At 45.7% G+C, this 17,013-nt stretch overlaps 1 protein-coding gene across 3 annotated transcripts in view; it reads left to right on the forward strand.

Annotated features, from left to right (window-relative positions):
• Positions 1–7,360, forward strand: part of DMRTC1B (DMRT like family C1B) — a 71,761-nt gene extending 64,401 nt beyond the window's left edge. Inside the window, exons 1-7 of one of the 3 annotated variants that reach the window (XM_054544715.1) lie at positions 1,136–1,238; positions 3,439–3,596; positions 3,896–3,954; positions 4,269–4,402; positions 5,426–5,486; positions 5,671–5,818; positions 6,804–7,360. In XM_054544715.1, coding sequence (XP_054400690.1) covers positions 3,533–3,596; positions 3,896–3,954; positions 4,269–4,402; positions 5,426–5,486; positions 5,671–5,818; positions 6,804–6,916 — 579 coding nt within the window. In that variant the 5' untranslated portion in view covers positions 1,136–1,238; positions 3,439–3,532 and the 3' untranslated portion in view covers positions 6,917–7,360. Of the gene's footprint in view, positions 1–1,135; positions 1,239–3,438; positions 3,597–3,895; positions 3,955–4,268; positions 4,403–5,425; positions 5,487–5,670; positions 5,819–6,803 lie in introns of those variants that run through there. The other 2 variants (XM_054544718.1, XM_054544717.2) reach the window with 2 other exon arrangements.
• Positions 7,361–17,013: the final 9,653 nt, after the last annotated feature.

Consider the following 17,013-nt stretch of genomic DNA (forward strand, 5'->3'; position numbering starts at 1 on the left):
TTAGATCTTGTACTAAATTTCCTAGCCAGCACTGTTAAAAAACAAACAGCCAACCAACCAAAAAAACAAAAAATACAAACAAAAAAACCCCATAACTTCAATTCTATTTCTACTATGCATAAACTCACAGATAATCCCAGAACGCCTACTATAGAGTTTAGCATGTTGACAGACTTTAAGATCAAGTCACGTTTATAAAAGTTAAAGGCGTTTCTGTAAACTAGATCCAAATAGAAATTGTCCTTTTAAACAGACATCAAGGACAAGAACAGCAACAATCTACAGCATCTTGGAATAAATACAATAAATGATGTGCAAGATCTAAATAGACAAAAGATGAAACTAAAAACTGAACTGAAAGATTAAAACATTAAAGACCCACGTAAGTGGAGACATCCCAAGTTGGTGAACAGGGAGGCTGAGTATTCTACAGATAGTAGATGCTCCCCCTAACTGATCCATAGATTCAGTGAAAATGCAATCCAAAGCTGTTAGGACTGAGTCTGGGGAGACTTGACATTGCATACTAATTCATGCGGAAGGACAAAAAGGCAAAGAATGGCAAAGAATAGCAAAGATGTGTTTGGAGATGATGAACACCATGCAGGGACTTGCCCTAGCGGATGTCAAGATGTATTATGAAGTGAAAAAATTTAAGACAATTTAGTAGTGGTACAGGAATAGACACATTTATCTGTGGAACATAACAGGGAGTTCATAAACAGAGACACACAAATACGGACGAAAGTGTCTCCAAGCATTGTTCCCTGGGGGTTGCAAAGTCACCACTGATTGGGAGTCCGCGGCATAGAAATATGGATCGATCTTTAATCACATGCTGAATTTTTAAAAGGTAAATTACAGAATACCAAGTACATGAGTTATAAATGCATGCACACAAAATATTTCACACCCAGAGGGAGACTAATCTGGGAAACAAGCCTTGGGGAGCATAAAGCTCAACGATCACTTCAGGATTTCTTGACTGACCTAGTTACAGGGAGCAGGAGAAGCTACCGGGAGGTGATGGGGGCGTGGCCTCAGAACGCGAGCGTCAAGAGATCTCGAGGTTCATTGGTCGCCAGCCACAGCGGCGGGAGGTCGAAGGCAGCGCGAGAGCTCATTGGCCTTTGTGGCAAGGGCGGGAAGGGAAGCAGAAGCTGGATGTTCCCTCAGACCGTCTGACTGGTTCTGACTTGCTGGAGGCTGAGGCAACCACAGGCTGACATCAGAATTAGGTCCTCGTTCTCCACACCTCTTATTTCCTCCCACCCTCCTGAGCCAGATTCCCAACCCCTTCCCCTCTCTGCTACCTCAGCAGTTCCCCCCATCTGCTCCTGATGTCCCATCGCGCCCTCAGCTCTCCCGGAACCCCTTTTGGGAGGACTCCTTGCTCCAGCTCCCTGAGCCCTGGCCTTTGGCCAATGAGGCAGGGCTCATGGGATTGCTTTTGATTCAGAGGTCCGGGAGGGAGTGGATGATTGGGCTTCCTGAGGAAGTGGTGCACTCCAGGGTGGTGGGACTGCGTGTGTGGGGTGGGGTGGGGGTGGGGGGAGATGGTGTGCTCAAGCACAATTATTGAAGTGTGGAGAGGATTATGGAAGATTTTGGGGAGGCTGTGGAGGGAATGTGTGGGTTTGCATGAAAGCAGAAAAGGTGTGTCAGTCCAAGAGAAACACTACTGCACTGAGGAGTTCCCTATTGGCTAGATCAGAACCTGACACTTCATAGGAGGCTCAACAGGTACCTGCTGAATGAAGAATCAAGGGAATCGGCCCGGCCCGGTGGCTCACGCCTGTAATCCCATCACCTTGGGAGGCCAAGGCAGGTGGATCAGCCTGGCCAACATGTGAAACCCCGTCTCTATTAAAAAATACAAAAAATGGCCGGGCGCGGTGGCTCACGCCTGTAATCCTAGCACTTTGGGAGGCCGAGGCGGGCGGATCACGAGGTCAGGAGATCGAGACCATCCTGGCTAACACGGTGAAATCCCGTCTCTACCAAAAATACAAAAATATTAGCCGGGCGTGATGGCCGGCGCCTGTAGTCCCAGCTACGCGGGAGGCTGAGGCAGGAGAATGGCGTGAACCCGGGAGGCGGAGCTTGCAGTGAGCCGAGATTGTGCCACTGCACTCCCGCCTGGGCGACAGAGCGAGACTCCGTCTAAAAAAAAAAAAATACAAAAAATTAGCCAGGCGTGGTGGCAGGCAACTGTAATCCCAGCTACTCGGGAGGATGAGGCGGGAGAATCACTTGAACCCGGGAGGCAGAGGTTGCAGTGAGCCGAGATCACACCATTGCACTCCAGCCTGGGTAACGAGAGTGAAACTCCGTCTCAAAAAAAAAAAAAAAAAAAAAAAAAAGAATCAAGGGGATGCATGAAGGGATGAATGAAATTAGTAACTGAAAGAGGGCCAGGGATCCAGGAGAACAATACGATTTCATGGGATACAAGAGGGAAATCAGCTCAAAGGGGGAGCAAGGGAATAATTAAGTGTAAGGTGGAGTACAAGAAAAAAATCAGCATGAATCAGCGTGAAATGTGAGGGGAAAATTGAATATAGGGCATAGAAGAGACTGACAATGGAATTGAGTGCTGGTGGCACAAAATCCTGTGTGGGGAGTGAATGAATGCAGGAGGTTCGGAAGAGAATTGGTGAAGTGGATGCCAGGAATAATACTTGGGTTTGGCAGAGTGCAGGATGATACACAAGAAGTGGGTGTAGTAATGGTGGAAGAAGGCACGGGAGTGCATGTGCATGCCTGAAAGTGGGGTCTATGGTGAAGTGATGGTAAGCAAGGAGAATAAAGACTGCATTGAATGGGTATGGGATCCATTCCAAGAGTTTCTTGGGAAGGGGCTATGTGTGAGTGGGGCTTCTGGGAAGGAGGCAACATGAGCAAGGAGGTCGCAGTGAAGGTTGGTGAAAACCATGGGAGAAGAAGGGGAGGGAAGGCAATCTGATTCCAGCGGTGAGAAGGATGGAGAAGGAGCATTCAGCCACCTCAGATAGGGTTTTCCAAGGGCAGAGGAAGTACGTTGGGGGTAGGGAATCACGTGGCCATTCTGACCTCCGCTCCTGACCCTAGAAGCATGGATCCCATGTGTCTGAACCTCCATTTCCCTATGGATGTACTGAGGACAAATAAATACCTGCTGCCCCCTGCTGCCCCTCTGACTCTGAATGCACCACAGGGCGTCAGACTGGAGCCCCATGGGGGACTGAACTTGGCCCCAGAAGAGCTATAGGTTGCTGTGACCGCTGCCACAACCATGGTATCACTGCCCAAAATCAGGGGCCACAAGCATTTCTGCCGCTTCCAGGCCTGCGAGTGTCACAGTTGTGCCCTCTTCTCATGAGTATGGTGTCTGAGATGCGGAGGGGCCAGACCTCCTCTAAATGGGACTAATCTTAGCCCTGCAATCCTTTACTTCAGAGAACACCTCAGGGTCTTGCCTGCTGTGAGTGCCTTGAGGAGGGAGCAGCGGGCACGATCAAAGAGACACCTGGCTCAAGGACCAATAAGGAGTATGGCTGCCCCTCCCAAAGCTCCCATCCGTGTCAGGAATTTGACCATCAGAGCAGGAGCCCTCAGTGAGTGTTTCTGGCAAGGGAGGGAGCCAGAGTTTGGGTGGAGGAAGCATGAGTAGTTCTGTCACCAGTCCTGTCACAGAATTGCAGTGCGACCTGGGGCAAGTTGCTCCCTGGACCTTAGTATGCCCAGGTGCAAAATGTCACCAATGTTATCTACCAAGTGTTTGTAGGAAGGAGAGAGCTGGGGGACAGGGCAATCGAAGAGCTCCATGGTGAGATGAGACCTGAGACTGGAGGGGGGGTGAAGTGGGGTGGGGTTGGGGGAAAGACTCACCAAAGCTGTTTCTGGTCTTTCACAGCTGGGAAGGAGAACAACATGCTGCAGCCCGAGACCCACATCTTCACAGCCCCCGAGGAGGTAAGGAGAGTCGGTGACCAGTCGGGCAGGCTCCCACCCAGCCACTGTCCAGACATCTTTCACCGTGTCCCAAGGACATGGGTTTCATCTCCAATCCTATCACCAGCTCACCATGTGACCTTGGGAAATATCACTTCTCCTCCCTGGGCCTCAGTTTCCCCAGTTGCAAAATGAAAGGCAAGACTGGCTGGTCTTCAAGGTCTTCGGAGCTCTGACATTCTAGGCTCCTATCCTCATCCTAAAACATGTCCACACCTCCTCTCTCCATGGCCGGCCTGGTGCCTGACTGCAACCTGTGCTCTCTGCCCCTGCAGGGGAGCTCCCAAGGGGCTCTGCTGCTTGGCCAGGCCCCAGAACCTTTGTCTCTGCCCTGTACTCCAGTGACCTTGGAGCAGCAACTGGTTTCTCCTTCTGGGGATCCCCACAGGGCCCCTGCCCTGCCCAGCATGTGAGTAGCGTGAGGACCATGGAGCAGGTTGTGTCTTGTGTGCCTAACCTTGTCCTTGATGCCATGGGAGATGTAGGAGGAAGAGGGGGAGGAGGAGGAGGAGGGGGAGGGGGAGGAGGAGCAGGAGGAGGAGGAGGTGGAGGGGGAGGAGGAGCAGGAGGAGGAGGAGGAGGTGGAGGGGGAGGAGGAGCAGGAGGAGGAGGAGGAGCAGGAGGAGGAGGAGGAGCAGGAGGAGGAGGAGCAGGAGGAGGAGGAGGAGGAGGAGGAGGGAGAGGAGGAGGAGGAGGAGGAGGGAGAGGAGGAGGAGGAGAAGGAGGAGGAGGGCAAGGCAGCATCTAATACTAACGGGCGAGGACAGGGCTCTCCTAGCTTTGCTATTTTCTATTTGTGAGACTTTGGACAAGTGACTTTATGTGTCTGAACCTCCATTTCCCTGTGGGTGTACTGAGGACAATATTCTATACCCATAGCATTGAAAAGAGAACTGGCACAAGGCCTGCCACATAGTAGGGCTTCAACAAATGGGGGTAGTTATGCCACATGAAACAGGTGGATGGGATAGAAGGTCCTGCTGAAAGGTGGGGTCCGTGCTGGCGAGGGCCACAGAGGCCCAGGGCAAAGCCCAGAGGCCATTAGAGAAAGCTTCCTGGAGACCCTTCAAGACCCATGGGGACTGGGCAATATGGAAGTGAGAACCAGCCCCTGAACAGGGACGGTAATCACATCTCTCCAAGTGTTTTGCAAATTAAAACACGGACACCTGTAATTTCCCATGATTTTCACCATCGCCCTGGGAGGAAAGAGCTGGTAGGAATAAGCGTCCCTGTCAGGAAAAAGAGGTATGGAAAAGAAACCTGGCCAAGCAGGAGAAGGGATTTGCCCCAGCCACAATGACTAATGGTCCAGCAGGCATTGGGATTCTCACATCCAGATATTGCAAAATCCTGCCCCTCTTTCTGTCTACTGGTAGTATGTGTCCGCCAGCGGCTTTAATCCCCTGGCCTCTCCTTTCCTTGTTTCTAGATGCTCAACTCTGATCCTCCAGCCCTGTGCCACCCTTGACCCTCTTCTACTGCAGCCACAGGTCCTGGGAAAGTAGTGGGGTCCAGAACCCTGGGAGGGGCGGAGTTTAGTGGATGGGAAGAGCAGAAGGCCTTGGTGGGGGTGGGGGAGGAGGTTGAGGGAACAGGGGGCTGAAGGGGCACTTGTCGTATTGGGAAGAGGTGTAGTTTCCCAGTGCCTATTCTCTCATGCACTTTCCTTTGCAGGTCCCCAAAGTCTCTGACCAGGCTTTGGTTTCTGCCCACTCAGAGTGGCAGCGGAAGCTAGAGGCCGCTGAGGCTCTGCTGACTCTGAGAAACTCTGCCCAGGCCCCTCCTGACTCCATCTCCCTGCACCAGCCTTGCAACCCACCAGGTAGCCTGCTCCCTGAAAGGAGAACACAGGGTGGGAATAGCTGGGGAATGGGGGTCTTTGTGGTAAGCAGGTTCTAACTGAAAAATCAGAGTCAGTAAGTTGAATCTCCTTGGGGCCAGGCACCCAAGCTCCTCAGTATGACTCCCGAGATGGTAGTTGAGGGCTATTTAGTGAATCTTCGGTTTATTGAGCTTTGTGCGCAACAGCAAGCGTTCAGTGCCCTGATGTCAAGAAAGAAGGAAGCTGAGGCCCTGAGAGTGGCAGGGACTTGCCCTCTCTGATATGCATGCAGCATATCAAGTGGAAGAACCGGCCCTCTTGACTTTCAGCCCAGGGTCTATGCTCAGCCGCCTGTGGCCTACTGTGGTCTGGGGAGGACATACAGAGGTGATAAAGGGCTTGGTCTGGAAGGAGGTCTGGTCTCTGCCTTCCGGGAGCTTCCAATCTAGATGTGGAGCCTGGATGCCCTTGCAAGCTGTGTTCTGTGGCCAAATTTTAACGATGTGCCCAGAGTGGAGGGGCTGGAGGAGCTCCGAGGGGGGATAAACAACTGGGGAGGCTGGGAGGGAAGGCTAGGCATTCCCAGATCCAAATGGTGAATGGAGCATGGTGTGTCAGTGAAGAAACACCCCTGGAGGGACTGCTGGAACAGAAAGGGATGAGGCTGGAGAGGATACCAATCACAGAGGTCTGACAGGTCAGGCTTAGGAGGCTGGACCTGCAACTGTGGGTAGTGAGGAGCCAGAGAACGTTTTCTGAGCTAGGGAGAACAATTTCAGAGACCCTGAGCTTGACAAAAAGAGTTGTGGTGGCTTTGATGGAAGGACTGGGGGAGGCAAGATGGGAGCTGGGGAAATCAGAGAGGAAGAGGTCTATGCAACAGTCCAGGTGACAAATCTTTGGTTGGGCGGGACGCACAAAAAGAGTAGATCTGGAAGGGGATGTGGATGTGACCTGGCTCTGGCCCCTTCCTTTCTGTCCACAGCTCCTGCTGGAGATAAAGGATTCCAGCCTCCCAGCCCCTCTCTCCGCCCCAGGCCAGCCAGCTCCATCTCGCTGCCTATTGGACATCTGGGATGCATCTCCCTCTTGAGCTAGGAACCCAGAGGAGGAGGCCTCAATAGAGCACTGCCTATTTGGTATCCAGTTTCTGAATGTGCAAAATGGTTAACGTCCAAAACGCTTAACATCTTTTTTTAAAGCCTTCAGGTGTTTTATAAGCTTTTTATTATATGGGGCAATTCCTTGGCTGAGGGTGGATATTCTTGTACCTCTATCCCTTACTCTTTTGGATGCTGGGGCCTTTTTCTGTCTCATAAAGACAGGATTGTGCAATCTAAGTTGATCAGTCTCTCAGTGGGGTTCTGTGTGAGTTCATATGCCAGAGTTTTTATTCGTCTTGTGATTGCTGACATACCTGTGCACTCATGTGTATACCCATGCATGTGGAAACATGAAGATGTTTTCACTTTGTGTCTAGGTTTATGTACGTGAGCAAATAATAAACCGTTGTTGTTATAAGGCACTGTGATATACGGGTCGTTTGTTACCACAGTATAACCCAGACTATCGCGACTCTAACCGATTTGTTCAATTCATGTTTCAAAGTGAGAATCACCTTATCCAATAACTGGGATTTCCTAACATGGCTAGATAAGAAAATGGTAGAGGAAAAAGAGTAGGGTGTTTATTCATTGAGCAATTAAGTACCTACCCTCTGCCTGGCATAGACTGTTTCCAGTTGCCCAGAGGGCCATAAGTGGCAATGCCTGTAGGATCAAGCAGATCATGTAAATGAGTAGAGCAGGCCCGATGGGCTCTGGCCAAACTGACAGTGTATGCTCTGCGTAAGTGGGCAGCGGCTGCTTGGCTCCAGGCAATTGTTGCCATGCAGGGATAGCGACTCATGGTGGCCAAACTGACTGTTTTTTCAAGAGAAGATGGAATTCTAGATTTCTATATAAAATCACTCAACTTGTAAACGTTGGCTCGGGTTTCTTCTTTAAGCCCTATATCTGGGCCAAACCAAACTTCCATGAAGGACAGTTTTGGCCAATGGAAATGCCGGTTTTATTCTAGACCAATGTGAATTTTACAGTGGGGGAAACTGAGGCCAATCAGGACAGGAAGAATCAAACAGGAGAAATGAGTTAGACTCAGACCCTATTTTTGAAGGACCCGTGAAATATGAGGAAGCATCACTACCTTTTATTTATTCTGTGCTCACCGCACTAAGCACATACAGCCTCACGGCAACTTTGCAAGCTAAGCATTATTATTGCCATTTTGCCTATGAGGAAACACACTCAAAGAATGAAAGTGACTTGCAGAAGTGGTTTGGGGGAAATTTTAAGCCAAAGATCAGCGAACACTCCCTTGTCTTTATCAGGCCCTAAATCAGCGAATAATTCGATTTTTTAATAAAGCATTGAATAAAAGGTTCAAAGCTCAAAGCAACAAACATCAGTCGGAGGGTTTTTCCAGAATAGTCCCTTTATTTCTTACTCAAGGTAACAATATGTAGTAATCGATCAGATCTTTCTTACCTGCACTGGTTTCCCAGTCCTCTGCTGATATTCTAAACAAATGAAGACCTGGAGACCCTCATCAGGCAGAAAGAAAGCTTAATTGGACATGCCTGGATATGGGCCCTTTTCCATGCTATTATCTCCCTTCTTTCTTCCCTCCCAGTACTTTACCCAAGACAATTGATTCGGATGACATCCAATTACAACTTGTCCTTTCTTTTTTGAGACCCCGAGAAGTCAGGATTCTTATATTCTTGATCTGATGGCAGAGAAACAAACGTGCAAAGTCACTCAGACTCGGAGCAAGACTAGACTGAAGTCCATCTCACACCTTCCTTCCTTCCCTGATTTGTTACTCGAACAAATGATCCCAAAGCCCCTCCTTTCCTAGTGATGGATGAACAAGTCCACATATTTCTGGAGGAATGAAGCGGTAGTACCTGGAAGAGGACTAAGATCCTGCTATGAAATCGTGTCCTAGGCACACCACAGTCCCACAGTTGACTTGGGTAAAAGAGGAGGCATATTTTGGTTAAAGGATGTGGCATGAGAAGAGGGAGGAAAAACAGAAATAAAGTGATGGGCATTGGGGGAAGGAGTGAGGCCCTTTTCCCTGTCCCCTTTTATTTTCCTGATGCCCCCCTCCCCCCATACACACACACACTTTTTCTAAAGTCTAATAATGGTGTATTTTTGGCATCTTAGGACATCTTTGTGAATGTTAAATATCAAACCTTTTTCGTGTACTTCCCTTAGCTGTGTACTACCCCTGTTCATAGATTTAAAACATTGCTGTGTAGAGCACTGTGAGTTATGTCTTGACTCGTGTATGTCACATAACAGCATTGGTTAGATCTGACCATACCCATCACATCAGAGCTTCTGTAGAGTGGATCAATTTCAACCATTAGTGTGCAGGTACAGGTTTAGCAACTGGCTCTCAGGGGAAAGGAAGGTTGGGGGAAATGCCCTGGGTTGTTGCATTTGCTGAATGCAAGATGTCAAAGTGATGTCAGTGAACGCAGAGTTGGGAAGAGATGTATTTTTACCATTCGGATACCATAAATGTAAATAACCACAAGAACACAGATAACAGTACAACGTAGAAAAATAATTAGGGATTGATATTTTTTAGCATGTATTATGTTTGTTTTCAATATAATTGATGTGATTGTTAGCTTATATAATGTAGTTTTTAATAATGGCTGTATTTAACAACTGGCTCACAAAATTCTTGAAAATCTTATGGTTGGCTCTTATGTTCTGGTAAGAGCCAGCTCCAGCACTCCGCCACTTTCAACCCTTGCCCAGAAAGACGGCTTTTCCAAAGTAGGTTCCACTAACACTGCAGGGCCATAAAGGGCTGCTACTGCTGGTTTCTGACCAAGGACAGCCTAAAATGTATGGGAAAGTATTATTTTTAAATTAAAAAATGGAAAGACCTGGGACAAATATTGAGCGGAAAAAACAGTCAAAACCATTTATGTGGGAATGTGCATTCTTGCTTGGAGGGGGCCAAAGTCGGGTAGAGGTGAGTGGTAGGGATCTCAGAATTAGCAAAACCCATCCATACAGGGTTATATCCAACAGATTTCTCTTTTCTTTTTTGTCAACAGATTTCTTAAAGGCTAAAGAAATGGGGGCAACCGGTGTTACCTGGCCGTTGGACCTGTATCTCTCTTTAGAGAGACTGACGTTCATTACACTCCCGCCTCCTGCTTAGATAAATGCTGCATAAGCTGTTAATACGTAAACTTCTCCACCTTGCCTTTTTTAAAAACTTAAAAACATATCCTTGAGGCTACCTGATCGCCAAGCTGAGAACAGTGTTATTTCAGTGAATGGATGTACTGACCACACTATTATGCATCTCGTGAAGCATTTAAAGTCACACATATAAGAAAAATTTCTATAAATGCCACTTGTTCCCCACGTTGAGAACTGTGTTATTTCAGTGAGTAGATGTGTTAGCTACAATGTAATGCATGTACTGAACTGGTTAAAGACACATGAATAAACAAAGTCACTAAAAGTGAAAAAAGAGAAATCCTTGAGGCCGGCGTGGTGGCTCACGCCGGTAATCCCAACATTTTGGGAGGCCGAGGCAGGCGGATCACTTGAGGTCAGGAGTTTGAGACCAGTCTGGCCAACATGGTAAAACCCCGTCTCTACTAAAAAATACAAAAATTAGTCAGGCGTGGTAGTGGGCGCCTGTAATCCCAGCTACTCAGGAGGCTGAGGCAGGAGAATTGTCTGAACCCGGGAGGCAGAGGCCGCAGTGAACTAAGATCGTGTCACTGCTCTCCAGCCTGGGCGACAGAGTGAGACTCCACCTCAGAAAAAAAAAAAAAGATATCCTTGAGATCACTCCACAGTCCTCCCTGGAGACATCCCTCACTCCTCACAACAGCTAGAGGGTACTCCATTGTGTGGACCTACCATAGTGTGGTCGACTGGTCTTCTATTGATGGACACTCTGGTTGTTTCTATTCTTGCTTTTATTTTATTTTATTTTTTCTTTTAGTAGAAACGGGGTTTCACCATGTTAGCCAGGCTGGTCTCGAACTCCTGACCTCAGGTGATCCACCTGCCTCGGCCTCCCAAAGTGCTGGGATTACAGGCGTGAGCCACCACACGTGGCTCTCGCTATTCTTTTAAATATGGCTGCAATGGATAGGCTCCTGACATAATCTTTAGCAATTTTTGTATCACTACATCTTTGGGATTGATCCCTAGATGTACCATTGCTGCTTAAAAGGTGAAAACACAAGGTATCTTGCTCATTACTGTCAAATACCTCTTCAAGAAGGATGGACCATTTGCCTTTTCCCCATCAATATCGGAGAGAGAAAGTTTTCCCAGCATCTCACCAGTAGTATTGCCAGATTTTTGAATTTGCCCATCTGATAGGAGATAAATGATATATTAGTGCATATGTTAACTTGCATTTCCCTTCACACATGCAAGGCTGCACATCTTTTCCATACGGTTAAGATAAATTCCTGTTTTCTTTATTCTTATGTACTTTTAGTTTATAGTTTTGGCCCAGTTAGTATAGGGGCCTTGGTATTTTCTCCTTTCCAAGAAAAATTCTTTATGTCTTAGGGATATATTAGGACATTTACCTTTTCTTCTGATATAAGTCGTAAATCATTTTTCCTGTTTGTCATGAATCTTTTTACCTCATTGATAGTGTTTGTTTCATTGTTTGCCATGCAAAAGCACTTTATGTTTCCTTAATAAACTTTATCAATATTTTGCCTTATATCTTTTGGGCTTTTAGTCATAGCTAGGAAAGATTTCCCACTCTAAATATAGAGAAGATTGTCTCCTGTCACACTGTAAACTTTGGTCCACTTGAAATGTAACCTCGTGTATGGTGTGAGGAAGAGATCCAGTTTTTCCAGCACCACTTGTTAAAAAGTTCCCCCATGGGAGTGATATCAGCATGACAGCAGTCAAGAAAGCTACAGGCCCTCCTTCCCTGATAGAGACATTAACTTAACAACATTAGATAAACCTAAATACCTCTGTGAGAATTGTAGAGATCACTGGACAAGCTACAGCACATTGGCCCTTGTAAAACCAAGAAGGGATTCCAGCGACAGGGGTAGGAAAATTCCCAGCACTCAGCATCCCCCTTGTGCCCCTCCCTCTACATGGTGTAGTGTGGAACACTAGGAAAAAAAAAATCACGAATTCTGAGCCCCTCCCTTGGGATAAAAACAAGAGAGTGGACCATGCATACAACGTTCTGGCTTGTTTGGGGGCTGTTTGAGGGACTGGTTTCTGTCTTGCCTGACTTGGAAGGCTGAAGCAACCCGAGATAGAGTCTGGAAGCTCCTGAAAACGAAAGTGCACAGCAGGTAAGAGCTGCAGTTATGTAGGTAGATGCCAGGGGCAACAAGACATTACAAAAGGTTTGAGAGGTCCTAGAACCTCCAGCCAATTGGTGAAGGTCTTCCTATGCACCAAGCTGGTATGCAAAGACTGGGAGAGGTGATTGTTTCTTCAAATGCCCAAATCCCAACAAAAGATTTCAAGACCTACAAATCAACGGGGGAAGATGGCCCAGTCACTGGAGCAAAACAACACTCCAGGAGCCAGCCCTAAAGAAATGTAGACCTAAGAGCTGCCTGACAAAGAATTTAAAGTAATTGTCATAAAGATGTTCAATGAGCTAAAACAGAGCACAGAGAGACAACTAAATGAAATCGGGAAAATGAAGCATGAACGAAATGAGAATATTGACAAAGAAATTAACACTATAACAAAGAACCATGCAGATTCTAGAGATGAAAAAATAATACAATAATTTAACTGCAAAATTCACTGGCGGTGTTCAATAGGCTACTTGATAAGGCAGAAGAATTATCAAGCTTGGAGGCAGGTCATTTAAAATCATCATGTCAGAGGAGCAAAAGAGTAAAAGAATGAAGAAAAGTGAAGATAGACTAGGGGACTTATGGGACACCATCAAGTGAACTAGTATATGCATTATGGTAATCTCAGTAGGAGAAGACAGAAAGAGAGAGAGCTGATTTGAAGAAGTAATGGCTGAAAACTTCCTAAATCTGTGGGAAAAAAAATTGACACAAAGATCCAAGAAGCTCAAAAAATCCCACCAAGGTTAAATCCAAAGAGAACCACACATTGTACTCAAACTGCCTAAAGACAAAGACAAAGAGAGAATCTCAACAGCAGCAAGAGACATTTGGTCACATACAAGGCTACTTTCATAATATTATAAATGGATTTCTGAGAAGAAACTTTGCAGACCAGAAGCAAGTAGGATGATATATTCAAAGTGTTGACATTAAAAAAAATAAGAAGAAAGAAAGAAAGAAGGAAGGAAGGAAAAAAAGGAAGGAAGGAAGAAAGGAAGGAAGGAAGGAAAAAGAACGAAAGAAAGAAAGAAAGAAAGAAAGAAAAGGAAAAAAGAAAACTGCCGACCCAGCTGTGCTGATGCACAACATTGGATTCTCCTTAAGCTCTGTAAGTTGTGGCAGGCTTCATCAGTGCAATGTTCACAGGGTAATTCTTAAACTTTATAGAGGGTGGCAGGTATATCAGTTTATTTCTGATGTAAAAACATTCATGTTTCTGACTTTGAATTGAGAGCTTTTAGAGGAAGCATAATGGCTAGTGTTGTCACTATCAAAAATCTAAAAAGAAAAACTGAGATCTTTTTAATCTTGGTTACAGCACTCATGGAATGAACCTTACTCCTCCACATGGGTGTCTTTGTTTGGTGGTGTTTTTTTTGTTTTTTGTTTTTCTTTCTTTCTTTCTTTCTTTCTTTTTTTTTTTTTTTTTTTTGCGCTTCTGAGGCTGGATATATATGTCTAGCTGAAGATTTGATGTGGTTCCTCCTTAAGCTGTGTGTCCTGTTAACAATAGGTACTGTACCGGGCTCCATGTGTCATTGGGGGTAGGACCTATATTTTTAATACTGTTCCTAACATTTCATTTTCTAGTGAGAAATCTTTGATTTCATTTTATTTTTTGTAATTCTAGACACTAGATTGTAGTTTAGCCATAACCGACGTTTTTAAAAAAGGGATATATTTTCTTGCACAGTTGTTCAAAAAAGAGACAAGTTTCAGTCCTCAGTGCTGTCTTTTGTTTTACAGGTACAAGTTTTCTAGCTCAGACAACTACCAAAAACCGTAGACTATTCGCAAGGTATTAACTCACAGACCCGCTGGGGGCAGGGGCTGTTTTCTAAGTTGTAGGCAGAGGGGGATTGGGATGGTACAGTATGCACAAACAGGTACTGAGCTGACAGACTGGAATTTTCTGTACTAAAATGTCACTTTGTATCAAAAGTTAAACAGACTTTAGTACAAAAAATAAAGGTCGATTTCTGTAAAGAAAAAAAAAGAAAGAAAACTGTCAATCCGGAACACCGATTCTGGCAAAACAGTTCTTTAAAAGTGAAGGAGAAATTATGACATTCCCAGATAAACCAAAGCTAAGGGAGTCATTACCGCTAGACATGCTCTGTAGGAGATGCTAAAGGGAGTCCTTCAAGTTAAAAGGAAAGGGCCATAGACGGCAACATAAAGCCTTACGAAAATACGAATCTCTCCAGCCGAGGTAAATACATAGAAACATATAGTAACCTATAACATTGAAATTTTGGTGCAAGGAATTTAAATGACAAAAAAAAAACATAAACCATAGCTATAAATCTATCTGAATGGGTATAAAATATACAAAGATGTAATCTGTGACTCAGCAACATAAATGGGGGTAGGGTGGGTATGGAGCTGTAAAGTGGTAGAGTTTTTCTATGCCATTTAAGTTCATTGTTATTAGTTTAAAATGGAATCCTATGAATTTAATGTGTTTCATGTAATTGCTGTGGTAATGGCAAAGAACGTATCTATAGAGTATACACAAAAGAAAATGAGAAGAGATTCAAAGCGTGTCACTAGAAAAGTATCAATGAACCAAAGTAAGGCAGTAGGCGAGGAAAGGAGGGACAAAAATAAGCTACAGAGGGTGGAGCAAGATGGCAGAATAGAATCCTACACTGTTCACCGTCCCCCCAACCCCCAACAATTCCCGCAGGAGCACCAGATTTTAACAACTATCTGCACACAGAAAAGCACAATCACAAGGGCCAAAAATCAGGTGAGCAATCACAATGCCTGCTTTTAACTTTATACAGCTGAAAGAGGCATTGAAGAGAGTTAGAGAGACAGTCATGATTCGCGGATGCCACCCCTCCCAGCAGAGGCCATCTTCTTCTCCTTCACTTTTAAATGACTGTTTTGCCAGAAACGTGTTCTGGGTGGGAGAGCCTGTACACTAGAGGGAAGGAGAGCCAGAGGCTGGGGGACTTCACATTGAACTCAGTGCTACCCTGTCATAGCGGAGAGCAAAGCCTTGCTGGGCTGCGCCAGTGCTGGCGCATGGAGGGAGCATTTGGACCAGCCCTAGCCAGAGGGGAATTGCCCATCCCAGCGGTCAGAACTTGAGTTTCTGGTGGTCATCTCAGCGGTCAGAACTTGAGTTTTGGTGGCAAGCCTTGCCACCGCAGGACAAAGTGCTCTGGGGTCCTAGGTAAACTTGAAAGGCAGTCTAGGACACAAGGACTGCACTTCCTAGGCAACTCCTACTGCTGAGCTGGGCTCAGAGACAGAGGACTAAGGTAGAGACATAAGCCGGGGTGGCTAAGGGAGTGCTTGCCGCACCCCTCCCCAACCCCAGGCAGCACAGCTGGCAGCAATGTGAAAGTGACTTCTTCCTTCTGCTTAAGGAGAGGAAAGCAAAGAGTAAAGAGGAATCTGTCTTGCATCTTGGATACCAGCACAGCCACAGTAGGATAGGGCACTGGGCAGAGTTGTGAGGCCTCCATTCCAGGCCCTAGCTCGCAGACGTTTCTAGACACAGCCTGGGCCAAAAGGGAACACACTGCCTTGAAGGGAAGGAACCAGTCTTGGCAGGATCTATCACCTGCTGACTAAAGAGCCCTTGGAAATTGTCTCTGTTTGCACATGACATGATTGTATATTTAGAAAACCCCATCGTCTCAGCCCCAAATCTCCTTAAGCTGATAAGCAACTTCAGGAAAGTCGCAGGATACAAAATCGAAGTGCAAAAATCACAAGCATTCCTATACATCAACAACAGACAAACAGAGAGCCAAATCATGAGTGAACTCCCATTCACAATTGCTACTAAGAGAATAAAATACCTAGGAATACAACTTACAAGGGATATGAAGGACCTCTTCAAGGAGAACTACAAACCACTGCTCAAGGAAATAAGAGAGGACACAAACACATGGAAGAACATTCCATGCTCATGGATAGGAAGAATCAGTATCGCGGAAACGGCCATACTGCCCAAAGTAATTTATAGATTCAATGCTATCCCCACTGGCTTTCTTCACAGAATTGGAAAAAACTACTTTAAAGTTCATATGGAACCAAAAAAGAGCCTGCATTGCCAAGACAATCCTAAGCCAAAGGAACAAAGCTGGAGGCATCACGCTACCTGACTTCAAACTATACTACAAGGCTACAGTAACCAAAACAGCATGGTACTGGTACCAAAACAGAGATATAGACCAATGGAACAGAACAGAGGCCTCCAAAATAACTCCACACATCTACAACCATCTCATCTTTGACAAACCTGACACAAACAAGCAATGGGGAAAGGATTCCCTATTTAATAAATGGTGTTGGGAAAACTGGCTAGCCATATGCAGAAAACTGAAACTTCCTTACACCTTATACAAAAATTAATTCAAGATGGATTAAAGGCTTAAACGTAACACCTAAAATCATAAAAATCCTAGAAGAAAACCTAGGCAGTACCATTCAGGACATAGGCATGGGCAAAGACTTCATGTCTAAAACACCAAAAGCAATGGCAACAAAAGCCAAAATTGACAATTGGGATCTAATTAAATGAAAGAGCTTCTGCACAGCAAAATAAACTATCATCAGAGTTAACAGGCAACCTACAGAATGGGAGAAAATTTTTGCAATCTATCCATCTGACAAAGGGCTAATATCCAGGATCTACAAAGAACTTAAACAAATTTACAAGAAAAAAACAAACTTGCCCATGAAAAAGTGGGCAAAGGATATGAACAGACACTTCTCAAAAGAAGACATTTATGCAGCCAACAACCTATGAAAACATGCT

This window comes from Pongo abelii, chromosome X (genome assembly GCF_028885655.2).
Source record: "Pongo abelii isolate AG06213 chromosome X, NHGRI_mPonAbe1-v2.0_pri, whole genome shotgun sequence".
Classification (NCBI taxonomy): Eukaryota; Metazoa; Chordata; class Mammalia; order Primates; family Hominidae; genus Pongo; species Pongo abelii.